Source organism: Saccopteryx bilineata, chromosome 4 (assembly GCF_036850765.1).
Source record: "Saccopteryx bilineata isolate mSacBil1 chromosome 4, mSacBil1_pri_phased_curated, whole genome shotgun sequence".
Classification (NCBI taxonomy): domain Eukaryota; kingdom Metazoa; phylum Chordata; class Mammalia; order Chiroptera; family Emballonuridae; genus Saccopteryx; species Saccopteryx bilineata.
The window spans coordinates 14,815,008-14,836,612 of record NC_089493.1 but is presented as its reverse complement, the minus strand read 5'-3'; the positions used below and the strand labels follow the sequence as shown (position 1 = coordinate 14,836,612).

Below are 21,605 nucleotides of genomic sequence, written 5' to 3'. Positions count from 1 at the left end.
GTCATCTAGGAGCATCATTAATGCATGCCTTATCTGCAGTCAGGATGTCAACAGTCCAAGTGGAACCAGCAGTGTTTTCTTTCTCTCTCTCCTGCTGTTTCCGTAATGCCTAGCACAGGGCTTCAAAGTGCTTCAACTGAACAAAAGACCCTCCCTGCGATGTAACGAAACTTTCTCATTGACTGCACTGTCCCTTCAAATATAAAACTCAAGTATGCCTCACATTCTAATCTTCAAGTTTAATTTTCTACTGGGAATGGACAATTGACATAAGGAGTTTTATATGTGGAGAAAGTTCACCTATGTGGGCAAGTTACACACCCGAGGCATCTGAATGTGTGGGGTTTCCTTCCGGGCAGGAGTTCCTGTTCTTATATTAAGAATCCCCAAAAGATTCCAGCGAAGTCTGACATGGCACGGTCAACATTTTCAATGATCTTTTTCTCAAAAACGTAAGTGTGCTTAACCCTCTGAGTAGTACAAACGTTCATGTACGTACGTCCTCGTGCCTCCTGACCATCCAGAAGATGATTTTAACAAAAATTTTTATTTTAAAAATGTGTGAGGCAAAATTAAAAAAAGGCAAATGTATGTTCTTCTTGTTTCCATAAATTGATTATCAAACAAACATTTTAGGTTAATAAAACTGTAACTAATTTCATTGTTTGAAAAAAAAAAACTCCCAGGGGTCAACTAGCATGAAAAAACTCACTCCTCAAAGGGTTAAAGGTTCTAAAGTGATCATTTTCTTCCTTCAAGTTTACACCCACATAAGCACTCTGGGAAGGAAACCAGGTTTCTGACGCACCCAGGCTTCCGGGAGCCGGCTGGCAGGACGGGGATGAGAGAGGTGTGGGCTGTAAACAGTCCCGGGGGGTGGGGGCAGGGTAGAAAGTGTCTCTTGAATACTTTTTTCTTTTTTAAGTTTTTCCACTGACTGAAAGAGGAAAGGAGAGGGAGAGAGAGAGAGAAGCATCAACTTGTTCCACTTCCATTTAGTCGTGTCCTCACTGGCAGTTTCTCATAGGTGCCCTGCTGGGGACTGAGCCTGAGACCTCGGAGCACCAGGACGATGCTTCATCCACTGGCCCACCCGGCCAGGGCCTTGCACACTTTCTATTAAGACCAGGAGTTGTGCTCTTGTCCCTGAATGAGACAATGGCCAAGAACACTTCCAGCTATGTGATTAGATGATAGAAAGCAAAAGGAATCTTAAACCCAAGTACAACCTTTTAAACACTACATTTCTTGCCCTGGTCAGATGGCTCAGTGGGTAGAGCATCATCCGGAAGTACAGAGGTTGCCGGTGCGATACCCGGTCAGGGCACATCCAGGAACAGGTCGATGTTCCTTGTCTCTCTCTCCCTCTTCCTCTCTCTCAAATCAATAAAACAAACATTAAAAAGAAAAAAAGAAAATTACATTTCTTGATTTATCTTTTATTCTGACAAATTCTTAGGACCTAGGAGATTTAGAGTGACAAATACAAAAGTAACGAAAGCTTTCTAGAATGACAAGAGCCCAGGGATTCAAGTATTTCATTATAATCCTTCCTTGTTAATTTCCTTTTCCCACTCCCTGATTTCTGAAAGTGTCAGATATTGAAATATGAAATATATGCACGGCCAGGACACATGGAATGACTCGTGGGTTACAGTGCCACATATACTGCATTAGTGTGACTTATCTAAGGCAAGAAAATGCCAAGTAATCCAGTTTAGGTAGTTCCGAGTACACTACCACACGCCACACGCATTCTGAGAGACCTACGGCCCCAAAGGCGACAGCCAGCATGGTCTGCATCCGGGCGTCATCCAGGGGGCTCAGCAGCCCCTTCTTGCTCAGAAGGGCCCTCCCTGCCAGCGTCCAGAACTTCACGTGTTTTACTCCCACCGAGACAAACTGGGAGTCTGAATCCGGCCGGAATTCTGCCACAAAAATGCGTTGGCTGTGACCAGCTTTGCTGGCAATTTTGGCACCTGATAACAAAGACAGAACAAAATTGCACAGGTTGATTTAGGAACTAATTTTTATAGGATCAAACGGTTAAAATACACAGTTCAAAAAGCAAGTGCTTATAAAAAAAGAGAGTGTGTTCCTTGTATGACTACCTAGCAACCAGATGACACACAGTGACTTGTGGAGAGGGGTCCTTTGTACATACTTCTGCAACTGACGTCTCTACGGGGAGCTTCGTTATCATTCAAGGCAGTGCTTTTCAACCTCTTGTCCTCCAGAAATTTCCTGCTGGTCCATGAAAGAGTTAACCACCCCGATGTATGAGGATTACAGACCCAATGATCTTAGCTGAAATCGCTTAAGCTCAGGTGATTTCTGCCTTAGTGGTCTGCAAAATAATTCTATTTTCACCAGTCTCCAAGTGTAAAAAGGTCAAAACCCACTGACTGAAGGGACATTTTCATTTAATTTTGGTATATAAAGACTTATTAAAATTGGAAGTTGTTTGTTCTTCTGTCCCATGAGCATCTATCCAGCAACCTTTTAATTGGTCAGCTACAGGACTGCTGTTGTGAATTGAGGGGCATTTTAGATTAGAAAACCATGTCTTATTTTTTTCTATATAGCTCTATAACTTTCACTTTTTCTAGTAGCTATGTATCTGAGTTTTGTCAGAAGTATACTAAGTAATATTACATGATTCTTCTTCCGTTATCACTTACAATATACTTCAATTCCATTCTTTTTTTTTTCTTTCAATCTATTGATTTTAGAGGAATGAAGAGAGAGACACATCGATTGCTGTTCCTTTTCTTCGGCATTAAATAACTGATTCTTGTATGTGCCCTGACCGGGGATCAAACCCATAACCTTGGCATTTCAGTAAGATGCTCTACCCAACTGAGCTGCCTGGCCAGGACCCACTTCCATTCTTGATGAAGATCCCATAACCAATAAAATAATAATTAGCAAGACACTTATGTACATAGTTTCTTACTGGAAGGCAAGAACGGCAAGTCACTTCTACTATTAATGACTCATCTGTTAATGTCTGGCGCGCTCGGCGTTTCCCTGGGTATTCACAGTGGGACGGACCCACAGGGCCACCAGCTGAGCACTGTGGATAGTGTAAGGCGTCACCAAGTTACGGCAAATACTATACTAAATAGGGAATTCACATGACCATAGTATGCTTCCTTTTAAAAAATCACACGCACACAAGACTCCTACCTTCCTGCCATCTCCAGATGGTGACAGTGTGCTCGGGGTCCAGCCCCACGGACAGCAAGAACCTGCCGGTGGCACTGAAGCTCACGGAGCACACGCCCTTGGAGTGGGAGCACCTCAGGACGGAGAGGGTCTGCTTGTTCATCGCGTCCCAGATGTGGATAGAAGGAGCGGTAGCTAAAGAGAGACAAGATGCAAAAGTGGTCACACGCTTCTCACAAATGTCTCCATTGCTGAAGCGGAGCCACACGCAGCTCTGACACGTGGAGAAATGTGTACCCAAGAGAGACGGTGTGCTTCCTGCAGAAGGTCATCACTAGTTCTAGGTACAGAGAAAGAAGAGGGAGGAGGGAGGAAAGGAAAAAACTACAGAATACTTCTTCAGTCTCTAGTCCAAGTTGTACTTCTGAGAAAACAGCATTTAGATAGCAAATTAGATAACCGCCATCTAGAACAACGCCTCAAAATTAATGCATGTTTTAGAAACACGTTCAATCTTTATATAATTATGTGGAGAAATGCACACATATTACACAGGTAAATACGGGTATGCTCAGCACTCAGGCTGCCTAAGGAGAGATGAAAAGCAAACACCGTCTGAGGAGAGCGTCAGGAAGGAGACCACAGAGATCTCTGAAGAAATCTGTACACTGTGCAAAGATCTGCTAAAATGCTAACTAAGTCCAGGTCACTTTATATAAAACTGATCTTTTTAAAAAATTTAAATTTGTTGGGCCCTGGCCGGTTGGCTCAGCGGTAGAGCGTCGGCCTGGTGTGTGGGGGACCCGGGTTTGATTCCCGGCCAGGGCACATAGGAGAAGCACCCATTTGCTTCTCCACCCCCCCCCCCCCTTTCCTCTGTCTCTCTCTTCCCCTCCTGCAGCTGAGGCTCCATTGGAGCAAAGATGGCCCGGGCGCTGGGGATGGCTGCTTGGCCTCTGCCCCAGGCGCTAGAATGGCTCTGGTCACAGCAGAGCGATGCCCTGGAAGGGCAGAGCATCGCCCCTGGTGGGCGTGCCAGGTGGATCCCGGTCTGGCGCATGCGGGAGTCTGTCTGACTGTCTCTCCCCGTTTCCAGCTTCAGAAAAATACAAAAAAAAAAAAAAATTAAATTTGTTGTTATTCATCTTGTGGAGCCAGTTTCTACTGCTTAGAAATTTTCCCCAGGTCTCTGTATTTTCTAAGTTTAAAAATCATAGCTCTGTAGTGTCCTTATTTATTTATTTATTTATTTATTTATTTATTTTTGTATTTTTCTGAAGCTGGAAACGGGGAGAGACAGTCAGACAGACTCCCGCATGCGCCCGACCGGGATCCACCCAGCACACCCACCAGGGGGCGATGCTCTGCCCCTCCGGGGTGTCACTCTGTCGCAACCAGAGCCACTCTAGCGCCTGGGGCAGAGGCCAAGGAGCCATCCCCATCGCCCGGGCCATCTTTGCTCCAATGGAGCCTCGCTGCGGGAGGGGAAGAGAGAGACAGAGAGGAAGGAGAGGGGGAGGGGTGGAGAAGCAGATGGGCGCTTCTCCTGTGTGCCCTGGTCGGGAATCGAACCCGGGACTTCTGCACGCCAGGCCGACGCCCTACCACTGAGCCAACCGGCCAGGGCTCTGTAGTGTCCTTTTAAAATGAATTACACCCTCAAAAGAACAGAGAAGTGAATTCAGCAGCTAATTCAGTCTCAGAACATACGTGCTTAGTAAAATAATCAAAATACTAACTCGTATTTGCTTTAAATTATAAATCTGCTACAAATAATGTATTTCAAAAATAGAAAACTGTTAAGTAAGACAAGCTGCCTTAACACCATTTGGTGCAGAAAAAGATTTTGGTCTCTAAAGAAAATATTCTGATAAATTTAGACTATATTATATACCATCTACAATTTATATTATATACCACAATAACTGAAGTCTGAAGTTCCCCAAAGAAAGTAGTTACAAACTATTAAACAGGGGTTTAATTTTACTATTATTAAATAGAAATTGTTCAAAGATTTTTGCCACTTAATTTTTTCATTATTCTTTAAACTTTTTCAATTACAGTTGGTGTAAGATTTATGCAACTTTATGTAAAAAGTCAAAACTATATACATGAAAATAAACATAAAATTATGTGTGGAAAACTGACAATATTTTAAGTACTGGACTAAAATTTGAGTGTTCCTCACTCAGTAAAAGTAAAGGATATGGGACTGTAACTTAATACCAATAGGAATGGTAGGTGGTTCAAATTTAAACCAAATATATATGGATAGATTATTCTACCTTTTTGCTAGTGATGAATATTACATATGTCTTCTATAATATAAAAACATTCTTATGTTTACATAAAGCACCTCCGGGTAATTCATTTACTGTATCTGCCTACATGAGATTAGACAATGGATTTTCCAGAAACATCAGTCCTGTTATTTTTGTCTCTAATTTTTTTTTTTTTTTTGCATTTTTCTGAAGCTAGAAACGGGGAGAGACAGTCCGATAGACTCCCGCATGCGCCCAACCGGGATCCACCCGGCACGCCCGCCAGGGGGCGACGCTCTGCCCATCTGGGACATTGCTGTGTTGCGGCTGGAGCCATTCTAGCACCTGAGGCAGAGGCCACAGAGCCATCCTCAGCGCCCGGACCAACTTTGCTCCAATGGAGCCTTGGCTACGGGAGGGGAAGAGAGAGAGATAGAAAAGAGAGGGGAGAGGGGGGAGAAGCAGATGGGTGCTTCTCCTGTGTGCCCTGACCAGGAATCAAACTCTGGACCTCCACAGGCTAGGCCAGGGGTCCCCAAACTTTTTACACAGGGGGCCAGTTCACTGTCCCTCAGACCATTGGAGGGCCGGACTATAAAAAAAACTATGAACAAATCCCTATGCACACTGCACATATCTTATTTTAAAGTAAAAAACCAAAATGGGAACAAATACAATATTGAAAATAAAGAACAAGTAAATTTAAATCAACAAACTGACCAGTATTTCAATAGGAACTATGGGCCTGCTTTTGGCTAATGAGATGGTCAATGTGCTCCTCTCACTGACCACCAATGAAAGAGGTGCCCCTTCCGGAAGTGTGGCGGGGGCCAGATAAATGGCCTCAGAGGGCCGCTAGTTTGGGGACCCCTGGGCTGGGCCGATGCTCTACCGCTGAGCCAACAGGCCAGAGCCACCACAGGCTTTAAATACCTTAAACTGCACAAGCTTTGTAAACTAAGCCACTCCTCCCTTTGTCTGCTCCAGCTCCCCCACACACACACTTTCTACCACCATGGGCTGCAATGCTTCTTAGCAGATTTTGCTTATGTACTGAATTAATGTTTTCTTTTTTTTTTTTTTTTTTTTTTTAAATTTTTTATTTATTCATTTTAGAGAGGAGAGGGAGAGAGAGAGGAGAGACAAAGAAAGAGAAGGGGGAGGAGCTGGAAGCATCAACTCCCATATGTGCCTTGACCAGGCAAGCCCAGGGTTTCGAACCGGCGACCTCAGCATTTCCAGGTCGACACTTCATCCACTGCGCCACCACAGGTCAGGCAATGTTTTCTTAACTTCTTTGAAAATATTATCTTTCTTCATTGTTAATGGAGACTAACAGTGGCTAACTCTTCAGTCACTTCAAAGTTGGCACTGATTCCTCAAATGAACAAATGGAAACATTTGTCAACCTATCAAGGGCCAACAGAAACCATTCAAAATCATTTTCCTATTTGTCTTGCTTTTAATTGATTATTGATTTTGTTCCTAGCATTTCCAACTCCTTTAACAAGGGTTTTTGCTAAACAGCTGACAGTCTAAAATAACTATTTTCTCTGGACACGTTTGCTCCAATCAAACATGACTTAATTAACTTATGGTCAGTAAACAGCTTCTCTTGAGTGGCTAACAAATGAGCCATTCAGAAACTCACTTTGGTTGTAGCCTCATCTTATTTTTTATTTTTGTGAAGAAATTCTGTTGTGATGAGATATTCTGTTTTGAATTTTCTAATTTTTCTAATTTTGTTTTCCTTTGAGCTGAGACTATCCTGATAAAGTTGAATGAGAAAACGTGACATATGTTCTTTTAGCACAGCTATAGTATCCTTGCATAATAAATACAATGTTTTACCATCTGATTTGATAACAATATAATCCACCCTTCACTGTGACTTAAAAGTACGACATTCCAAGTCCACTTTCCTTTCCTTCACATGGTTGAAAAGCAAACACAATGCGGTACTGCGGTGCACACAGCACTCACACCCTCAGGTAGTGACTGCCCCCTGCCGCCTGTGTGCAGCACTGCACCCCGGAAAGTTCCGGTCTCTGCTCACTCAGCGCTGCCGCTGGAGCAGAGCTGCCGCAAGCAGCACGTGACTTAGTGGGCGGGGCTGTGTCCGATAAAATTTATCTGTGGATACTGAAATTTCGTTTCACACAACTTCCATGTCCTGTGAAACTCTAGACTGCTTTTGATTTTTTCCAACTATTTAAATTAGTAAAAACTGTACTTAGTTCCTGAGTTATATAAAAACAGCCCAAGGGCTGCAGACTGCCAACCTCTGTTCTCCTGTGTAACCAAGAAAGCAAGAACGTTGTCACTGTGTTGAATAAATTTGTAACAACAGTCAAATCACAAAATTACGCTCTATGCCGAAAAAGGAGAAGGCAGGGAAATAGATACAAATCACTGGGAAATGTTTTCTTATCAAACTACTAATGCTTACTACATTATGTAAACAAAGTTGAGTTGAAAAGCCTAGTTATCATACAGCTAAAAACAATGAACACTCATTGCTTATATAATAGTGTTTTTTAATCCTTTTATTATTTAATTTTTTAAATTTTATTTATCCATTTTTAGAGAGGAGAGAGAGACGGGGAGAGAGAGGAGAGAGAGACAGAGAGAGAGAAGGGGGGAGGAGCTGGAAGCATCAACTCCCATATGTGCCTTGACCAGGCAAGCCCAGGGTTTCGAACTGGCGACCTCAGTATTTCCAGGTCGACGCTTTATCCACTGTGACACCACAGGTCAGGCTATAATAGCTTTTTAAATTCACAAGGCCACAATCAAAATCAATGAAGAGTTATTTTTATTTTTTTTTTTTTTTCATTTTTCTGAAGCTGGAAACAGGGAGAGACAGTAAGACAGACTCCCGCATGCGCCCGACCGGGATCCACCCGGCACGCCCACCAGGGGCGGTGCTCTGCCCCCCAGGGGGCGATGCTCTGCCCATCCTGGGCGTCGCCATGTTGCGACCAGAGCCACTCTAGCGCCTGAGGCAGAGGCCACAGAGCCATGCCCAGCGCCCGGGCCATCTTGGCTCCAATGGAGCCTTGGCTGCGGGAGGGGAAGAGAGAGACAGAGAGGAAAGCGCGGCGGAGGGGTGGAGAAGCAAATGGGCGCTTCTCCTATGTGCCCTGGCCGGGAATCGAACCCGGGTCCTCCACACGCTAGGCCGACGCTCTACCGCTGAGCCAACCGGCCAGGGCTGAAGAGTTATTCTTAAATCTTAAAAATCTATTGCTCTAATATGTTTAATAATTGGGATAGTATACAAAAACTAAATTTTTTAAATGTTATTTTTAGGCAATAAATGTACTGATTCATATTTAAGATTAAGTTTTCAACCCATCTCCACTTTTATCAGCTGCATGATATTGGCAAGTTAATTCCTACCATAAAGAATTCTTGGCCCTGGCCGGTTGGCTCAGTGGTAGAGCGTTGGCCTGACGTGCGGAAGTTCCAGGTTCAATTCCCGGCCAGGGCACACAGGAGAAGTGCCTATCTGCTTCTCCACCCCTCCCTCTCTCCTTCCTCTCTGTCTCTCTCTTCCCCTCCCGCAGCCGAGGCTCCATTGGAGCAAAAAGATGGCCTGGGTGCTGGGGATGGCTCCATGGCCTCTGCCTCAGGCGCTAGAGTGGCTCTGGTCGCAACACAGCAACGTCCCGAATGGGCAGAGCATTGCCCCCTGGTGGGCATGCTGGGTGGATCCCAGTCGGGCGCATGCGGGAGTCTGTCTGACTGCCTCCCCGTTTCCAGATTCAGAAAAATACAAAAAAAAAAAAAAGAATAATTCTTGTGATGACTAAATAGGTCATACATGTATTGGGCTTACCCAATGCGGGGCACACTAAATAAGCCAAACTATATTATTATTTTTAATTATTATTATTATTATTTTTGTGGATTGGGCTCAAAACCATGACATTAAAATGATGTATTCTTTATTTTTAAAAATCAGAAATACATTCAAATATCTCATTACACTATGAAAATTTGGACTATCATTACCAAACACTGTAACTAAAACAGAAATGCTAAGTTTTCCTTACCTGACATGTCTGCCGCATCACCTAGAGTGGAAAAGGAGCAGAAAAATAATTATCCATAAATAACATAAATACTGAAATAATTTATAAAAACGCAATTATAAAATAGTAATAATTTAAAATAATTTAATAAAGTGTCATACACATAATAAATTTAAATGAAATAGAATCAACTGTAAGTGAAGACAATAATTTCAATTATACATACCTATTAAAATTATTTATGACCTTTCAAACTTTAGATCAATAGTTTATTTTCTTTGTAGTTAATAGGTTGCATAAAAATTTAACAACTTTAAATATAATGATAACACTGAAACTGATCTGACCCTCATTCTGGTTTGCAGAATGAACTGGTAACAGACCCTTTAAGGGTATAATGCATCTCTCCCTGAAAGGAAGGCTTAGACCTAAACCTTCTGAGAGAAACGATGGTAAGGTGACCATTGAACTAAAAAACAAACAAACAAAAAACCTAATTCAGGCTATACATTAACCACTTTCTTAATTTTTTCAAACTAAATATTTTTTGTATAAGTAAAACCTTGACAAGAAAGAGAATAGGAAAGCCTACGCTTGTTTTTTTGGGGGTGGAAATACCTATTAACCAAAATTTTAGAAGCAGCAGTCTTCAGCAAGCAAGAAACGTATAAAAATTCAGAAATCTTTTCAGGACAGATGACTGCTCGGGCAGAGCATTACGCCCCTACGGAATGATGATTTCAGGGACGTATCGACAACATGGGCCCACGGCGTCCTGACGTGGAACCGGAGAGAAGAGAAAACTGGCCGACTGCTGGGCAGACCCCTCGGGAGATACCACTGTGGTGCTGAGCCCCTCTCACAACCCCACACGGTGAGAGGACTTAGACTACGCCCGTGAGGGACGGCTGCGAACGCAGGTGCTTGCTTTGGAAGCCGGGTTTGTCCCTGAGTGTCTGAGGGCCCGGGATAAAGTATAAATAAAGATCTACACATCACAGGCCTAAATATTTTCAAGTTATCAATCAAGATAAAATTATTTTTTAAGATTTTTAAAAATTCATTTTATAGAGGAGAGAGAGAGAGAGAGAAGGGGGAAGGAGCAAGAACTCCCACATGTGCCTTGACCAGGAGAGCCCAGGGTTTGAAATTGGTGACCTCAGTGGTCCAGGTTGATGCTTTATCCACTGTGCCACCACAGGTCAGGCTCAAGATAAATGTTTTGGTGATTTTTGGTATTTTTCCGAAGTTAGAAGCAGGGAGGCAGTCAAACAGACTCCCACATGCGCCCAACCAGGATCCACCCAGCATGCCAACCAGGGGCGATGCTCTGCTCATCTGGGGCGTCGCTTCATTGCAACTGGAGCCATTCTAGCGCCTGAGGCAGAGGCCATGGAGCCATCCTCAGCGCCCCGGCCAACTTTGCTCCAATGGAGCCCTGGCTGTGGGAGGGGAAGAGAGAGACAGAGAGGAAGGAGAGGGGGAGGGGTGGAGAAGCAGATGGGTGCTTCTCCTGCGTGCCCTGGCCGGGAACCGAACCCAGGACTTCCGCACGCCAGGCCAACGCTCTACCACTGAGCCAACCGGCCAGGGCCAAGATAAAATTATTAAGTGAAAAGTTTTATCTTCTTAAGTACCCCCCATAATGACTTTGAAGGCCTGGTTCAAACTTAGAACTCCTTAGAACTTGGGGCGGCGTGAGACAGTCGTAGCTCTCCTGCGTGTCTGTTCCCACCGCAGCTCTGCCCCCGGCCACAGGAGCCCTGGAGGCTGCGGGGGGTACTCCAGCCCGCACACCAGCACTCCCTCCCCCCCGTCCCAGTGCACACGTGCCCTTGGCCCTCCCTCGAGCGTGCTCACACCGGTTGTGCAATCTACATGGACTCGGGAGCATGGACTCGGAGGAGAGGCTCACGCCGGCCCACAGTAGGTTTAGGACCTAGTTTGAAAAGAGAGTTCTGGGTTTTCAGGAACCCAAAGCACAGTCCATGGAAAGCGGTCCCCCTGCTCTCGTACACTCTTGGTCTTAGGAGGCGTAGCTGGAGGATGTCTACAGTGGGACTTCTAAAAGGGAGGCACTGGGTTAGACTCACAGAGAATGTATTCATTGTCTCCAAATAACTGGAGATAGCATCACTGGAGTAAGAGATTATTTGTTCTCGGTGCCTCAAGAATGAGGACCAATGAGCTGCAATTAGAAAGATTTCTGTTCTACATGAAGAAGTACTTCGTAACAGAGCTTCCTAAGGAGGGGCGACACTACTTCCTTCGTAATGAAGTGATGATGGGGTTCAAGCATACGTCAGAGGACCCTTCATCAGAGATATTATAGAGGACATTCAGACATCTATGATAGACTGGGTAAAACAATATATGTGGCCCTGGGATTCTAAGATTCCAGGCAAGAAAAAAAGAAAAGTTTGAATGTAATAGGGTGAAATACTACTAAAGCAAATACTTCAATTCTTCTATGACCAGCATGATTTAAAAAAAAATTTTTTTATTGATTTTTAGAGAGAGAGGAGTGAGAGAGAGAGAGAGAGAGAGAGAGATAAGGGGGAGGAGCAGGAAGCATCAACTCCCATATGTGCCTTGACCAGGCAAGCCCAAGGTTTCGAACCGGCAACCTCAGTGTTCCAGGTTGACGCTTTATCCCACTGTGCCACCACAGGTCAGGCACCAGAATGATTTTTAACAAAGAGAACCATAAACATTTTAGACAGTGCCCTGTGCTTTGTGGGTATTAAACAAGCTGAGCAGGCAAAGGGACTACTGATCTGAGTCTCTTTAGGCTCAGAAAGAAAAGAAAAGGTCCCTCCGTCTCTGGTCCGCTCCTGACTGCCTTACACTCAGTGAGTCCGAGCGTCTCTGGTCCGCTCCGGACTGCCTTACACTCAGTGAGTCCCTCCGTCTCTGGTCCGCTCCTGACTGCCTTACACTCAGTGAGTCCCTCCGTCTCTGGTCCGCTCCTGACTGCCTTACACTCAGTGAGTCCGAGCGTCTCTGGCCCGCTCCGGACTGCCTTACACTCAGTGAGTCCCTCCGTCTCTGGCCCGCTCCGGACTGCCTTACACTCAGTGAGTCCCTCCGTCTCTGGCCCGCTCCTGACTGCCTTACACTCAGTGAGTCAGAGCACAGAGGCTGTTATCTGTTCGGTGGGCGGGGCGAGTGGGTCAAGGCAGCGGCTGCCGGTTCCCGCCGGACTCTGACTTGGAAGGAGAGAGGGGAGGTAACTAGCCACTCCACATCCCCCACAGTGTCGCCTTTCAGAAGAGTACAAGTATCAAATCATTATGTTGTACGCCTGAAACTGAATCGGTGTTATGTGGCAACTATATCTTAATTTTTAAAAAAATAATAAAAGTAAAGAAGTGAAAAAGAGCCAGGTTCCATAAGAGATTAATGTGTGACCACATTTCTTAAGCAAAAGAGAAACCCACAGCACTGCTGTATTAGAGCTGCTGATGAGGGCGAGTGGGGAAGGGAAGGAGCCACACCGTCTAGAACTAACTGTATTCCCAGAATGGGAACTCCATGAAAAAGATTGGGGTTTTTTTGTTAAGTTGCTTCTATCCCCAGAACCTAGAACAATACCTTGCACATGGTAGTTGCTCAATAAATTTGTTGAATAAATGAATCTACTCAATAAAAATTAACTGAGCAATAAAAAACAATAATAAGTGTATGCCAACAGGCCGAACTAGGTGTTTTAGTGACCAAAATGGTGCTAACATGGTCTCATTCCTCATGCAGGGTAAAAATAAAACTCAGTTTCAAAAAGCTTAGCAGGAAAAGAGGTTAGACCTACGTATTTATAGTTAAAGATTAGACTATTTTGTATATAACAGGTGAAATATTGGTCTACTTACTTTAAAAAGTAGAAAACATTACAGAAAGGGAGACTACAAGGGTCTCTGTGGCACAGCTGTAGGACTGAGCAGCCCAGAAAATACACACCTAGCTGATCAATTTAGTATTTGTATGAAAATGAAGATATTAAAAGCTTAAGTTATCTTATTGAGCAGAAAAGGGCACCTGGAAAGCTGTTTTAGCAATGGAGGCCCACTGAGAGCCAACACACCCCAGGATTTCAACCATGTTTAAACCTATCCCAGAGTTGTGGCCATTGACTGACAGTCTAGGTATTCACAGTGATCACTGACGGGGAGGCAGGTCCGAAACAGAGCCGCCTGCTCTCAGCATGTTGCTGTAGAGCTATGGTCTTCATTCAAGTTGATAGTTCTATAGAGTTCTAGACAGCAGTACAGGTGATGATTTCAAAATGGCAAATTAGATCAATTCCAAGAGAAGAAAAAGGCAGAAAGGATTCACTGCACGGAACAGACCTGGCTTCTCGCCCTCGCCAGCTTGTCCCTGTGGAAGCAGAGGCTCTGCCCCTCGGTCTAGTTATTTCTTGGCTCCCTTGTTTACTTTGCCCTCCTCAAATTCTTCCTTTCTGCTTTATGTGCTACTACCTCTTTGCTGATCAATGATTTCTGCTAAAGGACTAAAGCCAACTATTTCAACCACCATGAAATAGCTTTTTCTTTTCTTTTTTTTTTTTAGCAAGAGAGGGAAGGGATAGAGATGAGAAGCATCAACTCGTAGTTGCGTCACTTTAGTTGTTCATTGATTGCTTCTCATACGTGCCTTCACTGGGGAGCTACAGCCAAGCCAGTGACCCCTTGCTCAAGCCAGCAACCTTTGGGCTCAAGCCAGTGACTACGGAATCATGTCAATGATCCCACACCCAAGCCACTCAAGCCAGATGAGCCTGTGCTCACGCCAGAGACCTAGGAGTTTCAGACCTGGGACTTCAGTGTCCCAAGTCAATGCTCTATCCACTGCTCCACCACCAGTCATGCAAAATAGCTTATTCTATATCTGAACTATGTGAACACACAGATACACAGTGAGAGGAAGGTGCCCGGAAGTAAATGGGACGGTAAAGCTGGGCGTGTGCTTTATGTGCAGACGTTTTGAACAAACACAAACGTATTTCAATTCCCCTCCACCCCCAGGATACTGAATTAATTTGAACAAGACAATTACTTAAAATTGTTTCTTTTAAAATATACAAACATACCTACTTGGCCAGTTGCCACTATGTTGATGAATTTGGGGTGCTGATTTACAGTGAGGCACAGGATGTCATCGTTATGTTCCTGATAAAAACTCTGAGTCCCTGTAAAAGAAAAGAATTTGAGAATTAAATTGGAAAACTTTATGAGAGCCAAATGCACTTATCCACAGCAGTAAACTGCTCAAATTGTTTACTTGCTTATTTAACACATCTTTTGAGCACTTGATGTGTATACATCACCATAGGGTTGGAGAAATGACTCAGGAGTCTTTAAAGGGAGGGAGCCCTGAGAGGCACACACCAGTGGACACAGGCTGAAGACAGGGCGTGCACAGAGCTACAGAGCCGACGCTGTGCGAGTTCACAGCGACACGTCTTCTTATCTTGGGCACAGGGCACTCCAGGACTGACACAGCACAGTCTGTAGAAGTGAAGGTGGGCAACGAAGTGCATTCCAGGCAGAAGAATACTTTAAGCAAAGACACACAGGCTGGAAAGTGCTGAGTGTGCACACAGGGTTCACCTGACTGCGGAGCAGGGTCATAAAGTAGAAAAGTGCGGTGTGGGGGAAAGGCAAGCAGGAGTTGGAATGCCGCCCTGCTCACTTTCACGTGTGTGCTCTAGTCAGTGGGGCACTGAAGAGTTCTGACCCAAGAACTGATGTTTCATCTAGTGACAGTGAAGGGACCTTCGCAGACAGACTACGGCCACGCGGGGGTAACAAAGGCAGGCTCGTGAGAACAAGACGGGAGGTGGCGGACGAGGCAGGATGGTAGGTAGGGTCCACGTTATAGAGGGTCATCAAAAAACCAAGGTCCTCCAAAAGAGCAAAACACAACAATTGAGCAGACCTAATATTACTTTAAAACTTCTTCTCAAGGTGAAACATGCTTCATATTTTCTGGGGGTGGGTGTTCAGTTGAATTAGCAAAATTCATAGGTCAGCTGGTAGGTCATGACTTCAGACCATGAACTACACAACGTTATCTCCAAACTGGTGAGACGCCAGTTAAGTGTCTAGTCTCCCCTCTGTTCTCTCTCTACACTGTCATTAGATACGTGACTAACTACGAATAAAAAATAAAAAATAAAAATAAAGGACAATGCCTCATTAACATTTTGGTCAATGACGGACCACACATAAGACAGTGGTCCCATGATTATAATGAGCTTATATTTCCCATCTCTGCCGACCTGTGGGGGCGCAGTGGCTAAAGCTCAACCGAATGCTGAGATCACTGGTTTGAAGCCCAGGGCTTGCCCGGTCAAGGAACAAACACAGGAAAAGCAACCACTATAAGTTGATGGTTCTCCCTCCTCTCTCTAAAATCAAATAAAATCTTTAAAAAAAATTATCATCATCCATTGACACTGTAACATCACAGTGCAAGGCATTACACACACATTTGTGCTGATGGTGGTGTGAACCAGTCTGTGGCACTGCCAGCCATATAAAAGTGTAGCCCATGCAATTATGCACAGTGCCTGATACTTGCTAATAATAATAAATGACTATGTTACTGGTTTATGCAATTACTCTACTATCTTTTTTATTATTCTTTTAGAGGGTACTCTTTCTACTTAAAAGAAAAAAGGTTGTTGTAAAACTGCTGTGTCACACCGGCAGCAGCCTCATATTACAGTAACAGTTCATGATTACTGTGTCTCTTGATTGTATAATTTTCTCTTGTGCTTGACTTAATCTCATGTTTTATAAATTTAGTGTAGCCTATGTGTGCAGTGTTTATCAAGTCTCCAGTGGTGCACAGTAATGTCCTGGTCCTTACACTCACTCACCACCCGCTCGCCCAGAGCCACTTCCGGTCCTGCAAGCTCCGCCCACGGCACACCATTTTACATCTTTCATACTGTATGTTTTACTGTAACCTTTGTATGCTTAGAGCAGTGGTTCTCAAAGTGTGTGCCAGGGTGCACTGGTGCGCCCTAGAAGATTTCCAGATGCGCCCTATGGCATTCCAGAGAAATATGTGCCTGTTGGGGACCAAAAAACCAAAAGGGTTTTTGGAGTTTAGATTTTGGGGGACAGAGGTGTGGGGAATTGGCTGTAAGCTGACAGTCTGCCCAACCCTCCACCTCACTTGCCTGATTAGGTTGCAAAAGGCTGTTAAGCTGTGGTGCTGGATTGTTTAAACTACCCCCTATGTTCCCTGGAAAAACTGGAGGCAAGTTTCTTCTATCCTTTGTTTGGTGTCAAGCTAAGATGATATGTATGGTGGGGGTTTTCTGCACCCAACACAAGAGTAAAAAGAGAAGAATTCTTCAATGTATTGATGAGGAAATGAGAGTTTGCCTTTCAAATATATGCCCAAACATTGAAGAAATCGCTAGGACACATCAGGCTCATGTTTCTCATAAACACAAGAATGAAAAAGCTTAACACATCCGTGCCAGGACCTGCCGACTTTACTAAATCTTACTAAGAATGGTCTATATATATAAAAAATAACTTTTTTGTCATTTTTAAAATTTTTAACCCCTTTTTATGAATTCTAAAAAGCATAACTCAAAAAATGCAACATAAAAATGTTTCTTAATGTCAGAATAAATTTAATTTTGTCATATTTATTTTGTTTAATTACCATAAAAGCACACCTGGACTTTATATATTTTTCTTTAATATTTTACTTTATTACTACATCATATCTCTCAGATATTTGTATATAGTGCACCTACAATTATTTGTAGGATTTTAAATGTGCCACGACTTCTGAAAGTGTGAGAGCCACTGGCTTAGACCCACAATCCCAGCCGCTGTGTTCCGGTGCCTGCCGAGGTCAGCAGAGGAGCATGCTGTGCAGGTTTCCCAGGAGCAGTGGGCCAGCCCACAGGCCCAGGTGTGTGGTGGGCTCTGCCATCGAGGTGTGCGTGAGTGCACCCTGTGATGTTCGCACAAGGACAGAACCATCTGCTGAAGCGTTTGTCAGACTGTGCCCTCACTGGGCAGGGCACGACCGTGCACACATGCAAGTGTGTTTACACATCCAGCCCTTCCCAGCTCGTCTCTTCTCCCTCTCTGCTATTCTCTCTGAAGGACGCATGAGCCCTTACTCAAAGATTTCCTTTCTAAGTGTCATTTTTTTAAAAATGACCCAAATTATTATATGAAAAGTTGTCAGTGATTTCTGTGTGATCTTGGTGAATCCTTTTCCTCAGGAAACCAAAACAGAAAAATCACAATATGATTAACACTGACCAGGAGTGGAGCACTCTACCTATTCAAAGTGAAGTTAGAAGAAAAAGCCAGAACTGTTTGAACCAGATAATCTCTATTTTTACATCCACCTGTCAGACAGACTTAATGAAGTTTACAATTTTTTATAAGAAAACCAAATTCAAAATTAAGTATTGAATATCACTGGTCATATTAATTACATCATTGGTCATCAATTTTCTTACCTTCCGGAATCACACTGCCTCGGCTTCCCAAAGCCGCAGTAAGAACACTGCCCCTCAGCCCCACCCCCAGCCGTCGGCTTAGCCCACAGGCTGCCTTCAGTCGCCATCAGAGACAGCCTCTCACGCCACCCATCTTCATGTAAGGTTATGGGGAAACAGAGTAAATTTACAGATGGTTTCAACATACAGTAATCCTTCCCTTCCGGTAGAGACCTGTGAGCACACTGCAGCATGAAGACCTTCTCTGCTCTCATACTCGAGTTCAAGACTGTAAATTCGGTCACTTGAAATATTAGTAGAAAGTTCTACATTCTGGGCTCATGTATTTCAATTACGAGCTTTAACAAAGAATTTTAAGATGCTAAATAAAAAATCTTAAGTTAAAAAAGCACGTAGGGATAAAGAACCAGGGCTTCCTACCTGTAGCGACATTGTGCAGAACCCCGATGGATGCAGTGTGATAAATGATGTCATCACCGTCGTTTAGATAGTGAACATTATTCCTACAGTCTCTGCCTCGATAGCCAAACACAAGCTCCAACACAAGGTCCTAGAACGATGGCAAAGCCGTTATACAATTCCTCACGTCTAAACATTTACTGCTCTTTGCTGTTCACAGTGCTGGGGTCCTCAGGCACAGTGGAGGATGCAATTTTTGACGGCTTACCAACGGCAGCCACCAAATTATGCTGGACAAGCTCCTTTCTAGGCAGCCTGTGTTGGAAAGCTAAAACACACATTCTCTACTTTCCTTCATAAAGTTAAAAAAACGAAAAGGGAAACATAAGACGATCTGATTCCAAGAAATTTCAGTTCTTAATACTTCATGCGCTCAACACTGAAATACTTCTGTCCGAAAGAATCTTCTCATGTGTGTTCATTAGTTCAAACACCTGAACTGCAAACATGACCCAGGATAAAGTATGTCCAAGTGAGGCTTTTCAGGATCCCAGCAGCACATCGGTACCCAATGAAGCACCCCTGACGACTCCTGCTCCTGCGCCCACCACTGCCATGGCCTCGTGAGGCCGAGCGGGGTGCGGAGAACAGCACTCCCCCGCCCACGGCCTGCACGCCCACCACTGCCATGGCCTCGTGAGGCCGAGCGGGGTGCGGAGAACAGCACTCCCCCGCCCACGGCCTGAACGCCGTGTGTTGGGCCTGATGTAGCCCGTCCGCTCGTTGCTGCTGAGACTGGGATTATGCAACGCCTGGGAGAAACAGGATGTCCAGCTCATGCTCAGGCCGGACAGCTCAGCCATCTATTCTTACAACCAACAATAAAGATTCAGTATGTTTACTTTCATTAAAACTAACGACAAAATTTGTGTATTTTACAAAAAGGAAACAACATGAACTCTGGATACACTTTAAAGCAGTGGTCTCCAACCCCCGGGCTGCGGACCAGTACTGGTCCATGGGCCATTTGGTACTGGTCCGCAGAGAAAGAATAAATAACTTACATTATTTCCATTTTATTTATATTTAAGTCTGAACGATGTTTTATTTTTTAAAAATAACCAAATTCCCTCTGTTACATCCGTCTAAGACTCACTCTTGATGCTTCTCTTGGACACATGATACATTTATCCGTCCCACCCTAAAGGCCGGTCCGTGAAAATATTTTCTGACATTAAACTGGTCCATGGCCCAAAAAAGGTTGGGGACCACTGCTCTAAAGTATAAGTTAGCACTAGGGCGTGGGTGTCGCTCACCTCGATGGGTCTCTTTTTCTTGCCAACATTGTTCGTCTGCAGTTTCTCCGGCTGGGGCGGGGCCCTGCTCACAGGGGGCCTGAAACGGGGGTGGGGGGTGGGGGTGGGACACTGTCAGGGGCGCCGGCCCCCCCCCCAGAGAATGTCTAACACACCTTTATAAAACCAGCCCAATCTGTGTTGCTCCCTAGACTGTGTCCTCTTATCTTGATATCTTCTAAAACATGGCAGTGGAACAAAAATATTAGAGCCTTTATTCATTTTCCTTTTAATTTCTTTGGTGTCTGTTTCCTAAGGTAAGTACTGTACTAGTATAAGCGCGCACTGCTTATAAACGTATACAAATGTCACTGTTCCGTGCTCAAGAGCTTCTTGGTGGGGTGCACCACCCACAAAGCCTGGACTGCTGTTCTAACACATCTACCACAGTGTTTACACGTGGCGGGCAGGTACTCCAGAGATTCTTCTTGAACTGAATTTTGAAAATATTTCTAGGAACTTTCTATACTGTCAGCAACAAAAATCATGTCTGAGTCCAACTCTGTGCTCCACCTGCTCCTCGGTGCCCTGGGCTTCTCCTCTCTGAGGTCCCGGCCCGGTGATGGCATCACCATCAGTCAAGCAGGACGCTTTACGATTACAAGGCACTCACCCCACACAACACTCTAGGAAGGGGGTGACTGTCACTACTGCCTCCAACCCCTTCTCTTCCCCTGTCCTCACTACTTACTACCTATTTACAACTTGACCCACAGAATAGCTCTCAGAAACCTAGTTCCCTCTTCTCTGCGTCCACTACTGGACAGGACCCTCCATAATACCCCAGGAGCTGTCCAGAGTTCCCATTCTGAATAACTTCCACGGGGAGGTTCTTCTCCAAAACCCTTTTTTTAAATTTTAAAGAATTCCACATCATTTAGTTTTAAGGGAGATAACCGTTATTCAATGTTTAATAAGCTGAACACTGGACCTAAATCATGTGTCAACCCCCCCCCCTCCAGATTTCAAGGTAATATTCAATCTTTAACAATTAAATCAGGAAATAATACAAATTAACTTTCCTGTGAACAATTTCAACATTTATGAATAAGTCCATAAAAATAAAGGCATGGCAATACATTTGTATTTTCAAAATGATTTTCAGGGCATGTAGCCATAAAAAGTAAATGCTGTGTCCTGAGCACGTAATATGACAGAAGCGTGTTTTCACATGAGGATCACGTGCCAGTGTACGCATGACCAGCGGCACGAGTAAATGCACTTACAAGCCTGCGTGAGGAACTTCCAAAATTATCCCAAAAATGTTGGTTTCAAACCTTTTTCATATACTTTCTAAAATGTATATAATCAATAAATATAACAGGTTTATAACATTTAAGCCAAAATTGTTTCTGCGAGGACCACTTTGGAGAAGGAAGCAGCCTTGGCTTTGCCTCCAAGTCCTTTTGTTGCATTTTGTTCAGTGTTATCATTTGACAGCTTCAAGAAACAGGTAATTTTTATCTATACAATTTGGGGTAACAGCTTAGTATATTTTAATTTCTGCAAAGATAATTCACATAAGTTATATTATTGCTTAAAATTATGCAGCTTATAAAAGCATACAAGTTAATACATGGATAAGGTTTTAGAGGAGCAGTTACTTATGTGGTGTGACTCCAATAACTAAGATGCTATTCACCTCAGTAATACGACTCATTTCAAAAGAGAAAAACATGAAAAACTGTGACGAGTGGTCAAGAACCCCAAGTAACATAGCCCATTAATGGAAAACATAGAAAAAGATAAAAATACAGAAACAGACCTCACAGAACATAGCAAAGAAAGTGGATTACCTGGAACCTCTTTTTAGCAGCAGATAAAAAAGGAAAAAGAGCACAACACAGACTTGAATTTAAAACACTAGTAAGAGACTTCCTGTGAT

General features: G+C 43.9%; 1 protein-coding gene across 7 annotated transcripts in view; it reads right to left on the bottom strand.

Annotated features, from left to right (window-relative positions):
* EML5 (EMAP like 5) overlaps positions 1-21,605 on the bottom strand; it is a 153,488-nt gene that overhangs the window by 12,546 nt on the left and 119,337 nt on the right. For 6 of the 7 annotated variants that reach the window (XM_066276913.1, XM_066276916.1, XM_066276912.1 and 3 more), the window contains 6 exons: positions 19,682-19,760; positions 18,387-18,516; positions 14,553-14,651; positions 9,488-9,508; positions 3,190-3,363; positions 1,771-1,979 (listed from right to left, as the gene is read on the bottom strand). In XM_066276913.1, coding sequence (XP_066133010.1) covers positions 1,771-1,979; positions 3,190-3,363; positions 9,488-9,508; positions 14,553-14,651; positions 18,387-18,516; positions 19,682-19,760 — 712 coding nt within the window. Of the gene's footprint in view, positions 1-1,770; positions 1,980-3,189; positions 3,364-9,487; positions 9,509-14,552; positions 14,652-18,386; positions 18,517-19,681; positions 19,761-21,605 lie in introns of those variants that run through there. The other variant, XR_010731309.1, reaches the window with a different exon arrangement.